General features: G+C 41.7%; 1 protein-coding gene across 2 annotated transcripts; it reads right to left on the bottom strand.

Moving 5' to 3' along the window:
* Positions 1-4,012: 4,012 nt before the first annotated feature.
* On the bottom strand, positions 4,013-9,346 carry snai2 (snail family zinc finger 2). 2 transcript variants are annotated; one of them, XM_089008946.1, is made up of 3 exons: positions 9,094-9,346; positions 8,533-9,021; positions 5,048-6,186 (listed from the first exon to the last, which is right to left on the bottom strand). In XM_089008946.1, exons 1-3 carry the CDS (start codon positions 9,170-9,172, stop codon positions 6,005-6,007), a joined length of 750 nt encoding a protein of 249 aa, XP_088865072.1. In that variant the 5' UTR covers positions 9,173-9,346; the 3' UTR covers positions 5,048-6,004. The 2 variants fall into 2 exon arrangements, with proteins under 2 accessions (XP_088865071.1, XP_088865072.1); XM_089008945.1 differs by having other exon boundaries at positions 4,013-6,186; positions 8,533-9,346.
* Positions 9,347-11,006: the final 1,660 nt, after the last annotated feature.

Here is an 11,006-nt window from a genome sequence, read left to right as displayed (position 1 = left end):
TCTCGGGCAATCGAATAAGTTGAAAAACTTCTGTTAATTCTGTTAATGTAACTTCTGTGGATTAACGAAAAGCAGCTATCCGGCGACAGCGTGAGTAAAGCTATTTTATGCGAGAAAGCACGGCTAATTCACGCCGATATCGTCATGCGCCAACCTGGAAGTTCGGCGCTTATTGAGGATTTTAAAGCCAGTAACGGTTCGAGAACATCTGAGGACGAGGGGGAAATGGCTGCAGCATCAAGTGAGCTCATAAAGGCAATGTTGGCAAAATGGAATGATGTGCAGGCTTTTATCGAACAGTTCCATTCAGAAAAGACTGGCTATGACAATCATCAACATGATGAATAATAATGAGAAGTTTTCTTCAGTCGTCATCTGTACAAATTTGAAGGTTTCGGATGTTTCACCTCCTATCCAAGAGGCTTCGTCAGCGTAGCTATGACCTATCATAGCTGTGTCCGGCGCCACCATGTCTGGACATTAGGGATATATAAATAGGGCCGATACGACCAGTCAGACTTTAGTTCGCTGACGAAGCCTCTTGGATAGGAGGCGAAACGTCCGAAACCTTCACTTTTGTACAGATGATGGCTGAAGAAACCTTCTCATCGATGGACCACTCCTGTACGACTGAGAGCTTACACAGACATAATGATGAACAATAATGAATAAATTCAATAATTCAATAAATAATAATGAATAAATAATCAGCTTTGTAAGACCTTACAAGTCAGAAAGCAACAGGTGTCAATTAAGAGGTTTTTAATCAGCAAAAATGATGAGGAGTCTCCAAAGAAAAAAGAAGAGAAGCCACACCAGAGGTTAAGTTACCAACAGTCCTTATGGAAGGCGACTCTCCTTCCATAAGCCATCAAAAAGGCAAATAAAACTTTATTTTACAGCACAGTTTATTTCTTTAATTACAGTCCTCATGTAATGTGCCTCTTTCCAAACAGCAATTCCTTTGACCTTCGACCTCCAACGCCATTCCATCAAGCCATCAATGACCATGACTTTCTGATACAATGCAGTGTATTTCTTTCATTACAATACAATAGCACATTTATTATACATAAAATAAGGTATGTTGTGTGTAGTTTTAAGGCTTATTTAGTTGAAAAGTATATTTTATGGAAACCCGGGAACGGATTATTCCCATTTTAATGGTTTCCTATGGGATTTTTTTTGTTGAGATACACACTTTTCACCTTACACACTCTGTCTGGGAACCAATTAAGTTCGTAAGTTGAGGTCTCACTGTATCTAGGTCTGGTCAAATGGAGTCAGATTTTGTCTGCACACCTTACCTGACACCTTCGTGATGAGGCTGCACCTCATCAAAGACTTCAGATTGGTGGAGACTTTGAGTGAAACGGCTCTTAAAAATAGAAATAAAGTTGAAGTGGGCCCCTTCTTGCCACTTTTACTTTCTATGATATGAATCATGAATATCAAAGTAACTTTTGCTTCCTACAGAAGCATAGAGCCACCTGGCCGAGGCTGATGACCACTTTGCACTGATTCATAGGCATCAACTTGTCACATCTCATGTCTCAGGTCAGTAGTTTCCCAAACATAAATCACCACATACAAACAGACACATGCATACACGCAGTATGTGCTGTCCATATACTGTGGCGCGGCGATTAGAATATGCCGCGTCGCCGAGGTCGTCTGTTTAATACTTGTTGCAAACATTTGAAAAGACAGAAGGCTTTAGGAAGGCTACGCACACTGACCAATACTTACTTTTCGATTCTAACCACCCTTTACAACCCAAACTAGGAGTTATCAGGACCCTCCAGCATAGGGCTAAACCAGGGGTGGGCAAACTTTTTGACTCGCGGGCCGCATTGGGTTCTAAAATTTGACAGAGGGGCCGGGCCAGGAGCAGTTGGAGGGAGTGTTTGGGCCGGAAATACTAAACCTAAAGCATTAAAGGACAACCGACGCCTCCCGACAAGTTATGTCCATAATTTATAAAATCACTTCAAATGACTTTTACTGAGCGTTTTTTACAAAGATTCCACAGCATATAGCTATAGTTTACGTTCTAAGACTTGCGCTGAATATTCTGAAGTCTTGTTTTCGAGTTGATGACGATCCCCATGTGACGTCACGTTTGGACCGCCCCTGACCGAGAAAGCGACGCACAATGCATTTTGGGTACTTTGTTTGGTCTGAAAACTTCGTGTTGATGGCGAAATTAGAAGGAAAACACATAAATAACGCCATGGTGAATTGTTGTGTGTTGCAACATCTGAGGACGAGGGGGAAATGGCTGCAGCATCAAGTGAGCTCATAAAGGCAATGTTGGCAAAATGGAATGATGTGCAGGCTTTTATCGAACAGTTCCATTCAGAAAAGACTGGCTATGACAATCATCAACATGATGAATAATAATGAGAAGTTTTCTTCAGCCGTCATCTGTACAAATTTGAAGGTTTCGGATGTTTCACCTCCTATCCAAGAGGCTTCGTCAGCGTAGCTATGACCTATCATAGCTGTGTCCGGCGCCACCATGTCTGGACATTAGGGATATATAAATAGGGCCGATACGACCAGTCAGACTTTAGTTCGCTGACGAAGCCTCTTGGATAGGAGGCGAAACGTCCGAAACCTTCACTTTTGTACAGATGATGGCTGAAGAAACCTTCTCATCGATGGACCACTCCTGTACGACTGAGAGCTTACACAGACGTAATGATGAACAATAATGAATAAATTTAATAATTCAATAAATAATAATGAATAAATAATCAGCTTTGTAAGACCTTACAAGTCAGAAAGCAACAGGTGTCAATTAAGAGGTTTTTAATCAGCAAAAATGATGAGGAGTCTCCAAAGAAAAAAGAAGAGAAGCCACACCAGAGGTTAAGTTACCAACAGTCCTTATGGAAGGCGACTCTCCTTCCATAAGCCATCAAAAAGGCAAATAAAACTTTATTTTACAGCACAGTTTATTTCTTTAATTACAGTCCTCATGTAATGTGCCTCTTTCCAAACAGCAATTCCTTTGACCTTCGACCTCCAACGCCATTCCATCAAGCCATCAATGACCATGACTTTCTGATACAATGCAGTGTATTTCTTTCATTACAATACAATAGCACATTTATTATACATAAAATAAGGTATGTTGTGTGTAGTTTTAAGGCTTATTTAGTTGAAAAGTATATTTTATGGAAACCCGGGAACGGATTATTCCCATTTTAATGGTTTCCTATGGGATTTTTTTTTTGTTGAGATACACACTTTTCACCTTACACACTCTGTCTGGGAACCAATTAAGTTGGTAAGTTGAGGTCTCACTGTATCTAGGTCTGGTCAAATGGAGTCAGATTTTGTCTGCACACCTTACCTGACACCTTCGTGATGAGGCTGCATCTCATCAAAGACTTCAGATTGGTGGAGACTTTGAGTGAAACGGCTCTTAAAAATAGAAATAAAGTTGAAGTGGGCCCCTTCTTGCCACTTTTACTTTCTATGATATGAATCATGAATATCAAAGTAACTTTTGCTTCCTACAGAAGCATAGAGCCACCTGGCCGAGGCTGATGACCACTTTGCACTGATTCATAGGCATCAACTTGTCACATCTCATGTCTCAGGTCAGTAGTTTCCCAAACACAAATCACCACATACAAACAGACACATGCATACACGCAGTATGTGCTGTCCATATACTGTGGCGCGGCGATTAGAATATGCCGCGTCGCCGAGGTCGTCTGTTTTATACTTGTTGCAAACATTTGAAAAGACAGAAGGCTTTAGGAAGGCTACGCACACTGACCAATACTTACTTTTCGATTCTAACCACCCTTTACAACCCAAACTAGGAGTTATCAGGACCCTCCAGCATAGGGCTAAACTAATACCAACAAGCGTCGAAGGCAGAGAAAAGGAGTCAAAACATATCAGGAGAGCACTCACTAACTGTGGGTACCCTCAGTGGTCGTTTAACAAATGTCAGAAAGAAATAATAGGGAATGAAACAAAAAATTCTGAAGATACAAACATGAGAGGAGTAGCAGTACCTTACATAGCAGGAGTTACTGAAAAACTACAAAGAGTCCTTTGGCAACACAAAATTCCTACTTATTTCAAACCGATAAACGCAAAAATTAGTACATCCAAAAGATAGACTGCCAAATGAAAAACAAAGTCATGGAGTTTATTCAATACATTGTAAGAACGATAATTATAAAGGGCAGTACATTGGGGAGACTAAACAAATTCTCAAAAAAAGATTTTATCAACATCGCAGGGATAATACTAGTGGGCCTCAATCGGCAGTACATATGCACGTAAAAGCTAGCAACCACTCATTTGACGACAACGAGGTTAAAATTTTAGCGAAAGAACGAAAGAAGCGATTTTGATTAAACAACTAACAACAACTTCATTAAACCGGTTTGGTGCGGTGAGGTTCAATTTGGATCGTTCATACAATAGCCTGCTTAGGCAACATAGGTGAGGCAACATTCATAATGCTGATGAGGGGATACCGGAAGGAGTGGGGCAATCAGGCCAGTCGTTAGTCAGGAATGTAGGAACAATCGGTGGCGCCGCAGGGAGTGGTCCTCTGCTCCCCCCAACCTGAAACATGCAGATCATACCTCTGAAGATGGAGGTTACTGATTTGCTGTGGCGACCCCTTGACAGGAAAAGCCGAAAGGAAAAGAAGAAGACTACCAGTAAGACTTTACTTCGCTGAAGAAGAATCTTGGATAAGAAGCAAAACGTCCGACACCTTCCAAAAAAGTACAGATGACGGCTGAAGAAACCTTTTCATCGAAACATTTGAGGAATTTCAAGCAAGCATTGCGGCAAGAAAAATCCAAATAGCCACCCCTCACTCATAGTGATTTCCCTACTGGTTTGATGGCTTCAAAAGAACGGAAACCGTACTTTTGTATGGACTTTTCAAATAAGGGTTATGTATATTTTTTCCTCTTCCAATCGATGATGGAATCTCTCCATATTTGCTCGGGCATCGGGCGTATTTTGCTTCAGTTGAGTCATAATTTATAGGGGGTTAACTTGTTTTAACAGTTGTATGACAGCCAGGAGTGTTTAAACGCCACCCGATGACAGGTTGACCCTGGGACTGACTAATTCACTTTACATTATTTCCTATGAGAAGAAAAAAATAGTGTGTGAGGCCGCAGTCAGGTGGAAACATGCAGTGCACACAGGATGGCTCAGGGAGGCCTCGCGCGTCCTCAAAAGCTCTAGCAAGTGTGTGCCGATCAATATAGCTCGTACGTGTGACATTTCAACATGGTTTGATGTCTGCTAGGGAAAGGGGTTCAGGCTTTATTTTGGTAGCTGACTCTGACCCCTCCCCCCTTTTCTTTTTGAAAACACTTCGATTAAGTATCTTTAAAATGGACACATGCATGGCGGACCTCTACAAAAATGAATAAATCGGTAAAAATGCCATGAGTCTTTTATTTCCCAAAGTGTCATGAGAGTACGAAAACAAACCTGCATTGCAGTTATAATATACAATCATCGCAGTCACGCTTACATTCAATATAGTATAAAAAATACATATAAAAGGTAAAAATATACATATTATTGCTGTGTGAAAACGGAGGCACTTTAACAGGTGGGAGCAAACGATCCCTACGCGAGTGCTGGCAATCTGTTTGTAATGTCTGTGCAAAAAAAAAAAAAAATCAAGTTCCCTAAGTCACAATGGCTTTGCTATTCCCATCTTGTCCTTTTCTACTTGATGTGTTCGAGCAAAGTGAAGACACAGGAGATCTCGTGGACATGCAAAAAAAGTGCATGAATAGCACAGGTAGGTGAGTACATTAGGTGTGAAACAAAAAGCGATTGCAAAAAAAGCCAAAATGGAATCATTATCCAGGCAAAAAAAAAAACCCTTCCCTGACGAATCTCCCGGGTTTGCTTAGAAACTTGCTTTCGAAAACAAATAGAAAAAAAGAAAAGAAAGAAAAAGTCTTGCTGTGGTGGAAGCGAGTATCCTGCTTGTTCAATGTGCTACGCAGCAAGCGGATTCCTCATGTTTGTGCAGCAGCGACATCCGCGAGAAGGTTTTGGAGCAATTTTTGCATTGGTACTTTTTCACATCCGAGTGGGTCTGCAAGTGAGCCCTGAGGTTGGAGCGGTCGGCGAACGCCCGCTTGCAGTGGGGACACGAGAAGGGCTTCTCGCCTGAAAGGAAGTGACACAACAGGAGGCAAAGTTAAGACACACAGTGACACATGCATGCAAACATCAAGCCTTGTTAGAGTCGCAGGCGAAAGCAACATAAGGCTCGTGGCCATTCACATGCCCAGGACCGCCTTTTTTGTGGTCCACCATTTGCTTGCAAACATTTTTTTCAATACAAAAGTGCTTTAAAATGAAGCTCTGCATACATGATACATTTAATGAGGATTTTATTGATGTTACAGTCATTCTTATTGAGCGAGTGTGTGAGATGATCAAAAATGAGCTTTGTTTTCATCAATAATTAATTCAGTTTGTTGGTGTTATTTAATGGGGTGCATCCTGAAAATAAAAGGTTTGAAAATGAATGCATGACGAATGACGATTCAAAGAATACCTGAATTGTCGACAAAAGGGTGTGATTGTGGTAATGGTAGTGCATCGACCAATAAGCATGACGTGGCTTGAAACTGTTGTGTGCAATGGATATGGGATGTACCCCACTTTTAGTATGTTGAAGGGTGGTAATGGATTAAAACAAGCCAGAGTTTGAATGAAAGTGTGACAAATTACAATGTTGTACAGTGTTGGAAAAGACAATATGTCAACTCCAGTTGTATGCAAAGGGGTGCAGCATTAAAAAAAACATAGATCTTGAAATCAAGCAGAGTAAAATATAGTCCCGAAAGGGGTGTGAATTGTCTGGATATTGATGGGGGTGGACCACTTTAATTTTAAAAGAAAACACAATTTGACACCACATAAAGGCTATTAATGTGTAATCGAGAGGGACAACGTGGCTTCCAACTACTGCATGTCTGGCGGATGGGGGGGGGGGGTCATTTTGACAATATGAATCCTAAAATTCATTTGAATATATTTTGTGCGTGGACCCTAAACTGAGCACCATCTCTGATGTGTTGTCAAAGCAGGTGGACATCTTTCAAAAGTATCAGTGGATAATGTTTCTGTCATGATCTGGTTGGCGACCAACGGGTGGTGCTGTCGGCCCCGCCTGCACCTGCACAGGTGCTGGTCATCCCGATCAGTGGTGGACTGCCACGTTCGGATTGGCGACCAACGGGTAGCGACGTCAGCCCTGCCTGCAGCCTCGCAGGTGCTGGTCGTTTTGATCAGTGACGCTTAAAAGGACTCCCGGCATGACCATCCGGTGTCGGTTCATTGTTTGTTGCATGCTTTGTCTGCAATTGCATGCATTGTATGCTGTGCATGTTTTTGTTTAACCTTGGCGGACTTTTACACTTGGTGTTCTTCTGATACTTTGTATTTTTTTTCTTTTCAGATGATTTTGATGTTTTACATTTTGTTCCTGCTGACCTTTATTTTAATACAATTTGTCAAACAACCTCCTGCTCCCTCCTGCCTGCTTTTTGGGATCCGCACCCGCCATCACCACCCTGCAAAACGTGACAGTTTCAGATTTGTTCCTTCCTAGCATATGTTATATATCCCCCAAAACTGCTACACTATGACCTTTCTTTCTGGGTTTTGGATAAAACATCCCCAATTTTTGTTGTGTTCAATCAATCGGTCCAATTTTCAATCCAAATGGGCTAAATTAATGAACCAGAACTTTGAACAGTGTATTATAAACAAGTAATTGCCTGGTAGTAGAAGTGTGTCCACATTGTTTATTAATTAAACTAATTAAATGTAAACTGAAATATTTCTTCAAAAAAGATTTGCACTCTAAAAACAGTTGCGTCAAAAAAATAATGGACAAATTGGTTTGCTTATCTAAGTTATTCTTTTTCACATATTCATTCATTTGTTGCGGCACGGTCACACAGTGCAGAGGTGCAGGTTTCCATTGCACCGCCGGCCTTTCAGTGTGGAGTTTGCATGTTCTCCTTGTGCCTGTGCAGGTGTTCTCCGGGTATTCTGGCATCCTCCCATATTCCAAAAGCATGCATGGTAGGTGGCTTGAACGCTTTAAATTGTTTCGTGGGTATTATTGCGAGCGAATAGTTGTTCGTCAACGTATCTCTCTTGCGATTGCTTGCCAACCAGCTGAGGGTGTACCCCGCCTACTGCCCCAGACCGCTTGCATAGGCTCCAGCACGCCAGCAACCCTTGTGCAGATAAACAGATTAGAATAATGAATGGATGGGTCTTTATTTTACCCAATTTTGAGGGTTAAATGAATTCATCCAAAAGTTTGATTAATCCCCTTTGGACCTAATTTGGCCAATATTTGGCCTGGCTGCGTTTAGAGTGTCTGGTTGTTTGATTTTAGAACAACAGAACAGGCCCCCAGCACTATCCCCCCCAGACCTCCTCATTCGAACGCTCTGTCTCGCGCCCGCGGGTGTCCCGAAGCCAACTCACCAGTGTGCGTCCTGATGTGCCCTTGCAGCAGCCAAGGCCTGGAGAAGGCTTTGCCGCAGATTTTGCACACGCAAGGCAACGTGTGAGTCCTGATGTGCATCTTGAGCGCTCCCAGGCTCACGTACTCCTTCTCGCAGTATTTGCACGTGAAGCACTTGCGGGCCTGCAGCGCGTCGCAGTGCAACTGCTTATGCTTGACGAGTCCCGAGTAGGTCGAGTAAGACTTCGCGCACTGGACGCACTGAAACTTGTCCGGGTCCGGCTGCTGCGGGCCGGGCTCCTCGTCGTCGCTTCGCGGGCTTTCGGAACCGCTGTGGTCCTTGGACGAGGACGACGAGGAGAGCGAGGAAGGGTATCCGGACAGAGGGGAGAGCGGAAGGCTGCTGGTGGTCCACATTGTGATGGGGCTGTACGCGGCCGGGCTCAGGAACTCTGGCTGGGGGATGACGGGAAGCGGGAGGCCCTTATACAAGTGCGGCATGATGAGAACTGAAACGGAAGAAGACGAGTCAGTCAGCGAAAGTTTCCCACTAACTCGCTCTGCAAAACATTTCCCCCAACCTGTTGGACTCTCCAGCTCGCTGTAGTTGGGCTTCTTGGCGGAGTTGATGTTCTTCTTGACCAGAAAGGAGCGAGGCATTTTGAACACAACTCTTTTTTGTTTTGTCCTCCAACTTGTACGAAAAAAAAATGTGAATCGGACGTGAGAAAGGCAGTTTTTTTTGAAAAGACGGAAATCCTGCTTGCTCAAGTCCAGCGGATGAGAGTCATATTGGAAGGCAGGCGAGTGCAGTGCAGAGAGTTACGCTCAAGAGCAGTAAATAGTCATTCTATCAGGTGCGAGGGCTGGAACTTTGGGTTTTTTTCATTTGCATACGACGCAGGCGTTGAACCAATTGAAAGGCCGTAATGTGGAAGAGGGTTTGACGAGTTCTATATGGAAGAAATGGGCGGGGCTAGAGAAGTGAAACAGGTGCAACTTTTTTATTAGCCGATGTGTCAGCAAAAAGTTGCTTGGTGCAAGCTTGGAGAGCTGAAGCTTCAAAAATAAAAGCAAAACGTACTTTTAAAGTTTTTAAATTAAAACAAAATTCGATGCAAGTAATTATTTTCATCACATTCACATCATTCCCCTGTCACTTGGGTTTTTCAGGCACTTTCACTTGTACTCGAGTAAAAGCAGTGGCGGGCAGTGTGTGTCACTCTTACGCCTTCAGGAGTGCTATGTCTGAATCAATCCATAGCTGCTACACGTCCGCGGTCAGCCACGAAATAACTTGTGACTTGAACCTCAAAAAATACTGTCATTAAATTGTTGCAATTTTTACGATCAGTGTGTGGATTCATGATAACCCCATAACATTGCAATATTATTTGCTATTTTAACTAGTTTCTGAGCCGTCCAACCTTTCTTAACGATGTCCATCTATTCTTGAAACGTCCAGGCTTTAACAGTATATCTGCAACCAAATTCATTTCATCTCCTCCTTCAGCCATTGTGGGTTGACAAAACCCCTATTAAATCAATACAATGTGCCAATGATAGGAGGTTGAAAGACAATTTGGAATTATTTAATAATAATCCATGGACAAAATCTAATTCATTTTAGCCTGGGATTCAGATATTTCTAGGCCAGCAGAGAATGCCTTGCTTGCCTTGTCGGCCCATCACTGAGTAAAAGTGAAATGACTGATGAGATTAGATTAGATAACCTTTATTGGTCTCACATTGGAGAAATTCACAATTCACATCAACAAAGTCATGAAAGGAAAACGAATATGTACAAGAACAAAATATAAGAGCTGCTGTAAAGGCAGCCACTCTTTTGAAGTAAAAATAAATAATAAATTGCTTAGTGGAGGTAATAAGCAAAAGTTCATAAAATTTTGATAGTAGTTTAGAAAAAAATAATTAAAATATCGTAAATGTGCCTTAAAAATGTACAAACGGTACAAATAATTTTTGTTCAAATATCTAAATATGAAATCCGTTAACTTTTTAAATTACGATGTTCAATTAAATGTCTGGTTGAATGTCTATGACTCTTTTCATTCAATATAACTTCTATAATTTACCTTTACTTTGATAAGTCAGCACATTCACTCACCCCTAAAAGTGCTTTAATTAAACTAAATTTGTCTGCATTTTGAAGTTCAAAAGACAATTACTGAACTTTTACAAGTCCAAGGAAATGTGTAACGGTAAAATCTACTGGTTTTGCGTTCTAGAAATTCATAGATCGCAATGCAAGTACACTTTTGAAGTTCCGTGCAATTTTATGTTTTTCGACACGTTTACTTATACAGTAAAGTCTCGTTATATCGATATTGGTTATATCGATAGTACTGCTTATTACGATACTATTTCTATGAACGGTAGGAGCAAATTTACATGCCGCAGGATCGGATATATCGATAGTCCGGTTATATCGATATTTTTTCCGACTGCAGAGAATATCGATATAACGAGACTT

The sequence above is a fragment of the Hippocampus bargibanti genome, linkage group LG11 (genome assembly GCF_051943395.1).
Source record: "Hippocampus bargibanti isolate YZ-2025 linkage group LG11, ASM5194339v1, whole genome shotgun sequence".
In the NCBI taxonomy this organism is placed as follows: domain Eukaryota; kingdom Metazoa; phylum Chordata; class Actinopteri; order Syngnathiformes; family Syngnathidae; genus Hippocampus; species Hippocampus bargibanti.
The sequence above is the reverse complement of the archived record's forward strand: the minus strand, read 5'-3'. Positions and strand labels throughout refer to the sequence as shown.

What these genes read in the sequence shown, in the direction of transcription:
- snai2 (XM_089008945.1), bottom strand. Translation starts at nt 9,172, where the DNA reads ATGCCTCGCTCCTTTCTGGTCAAGAAGAACATCAACTCCGCCAAGAAG. An exon ending in GCACATCAGGACGCACACTG is followed by an intron (nt 6,187 to 8,532) that starts GTGAGTTGGCTT and finishes ACTTCCTTTCAG; the next exon opens with GCGAGAAGCCCTTCTCGTGT.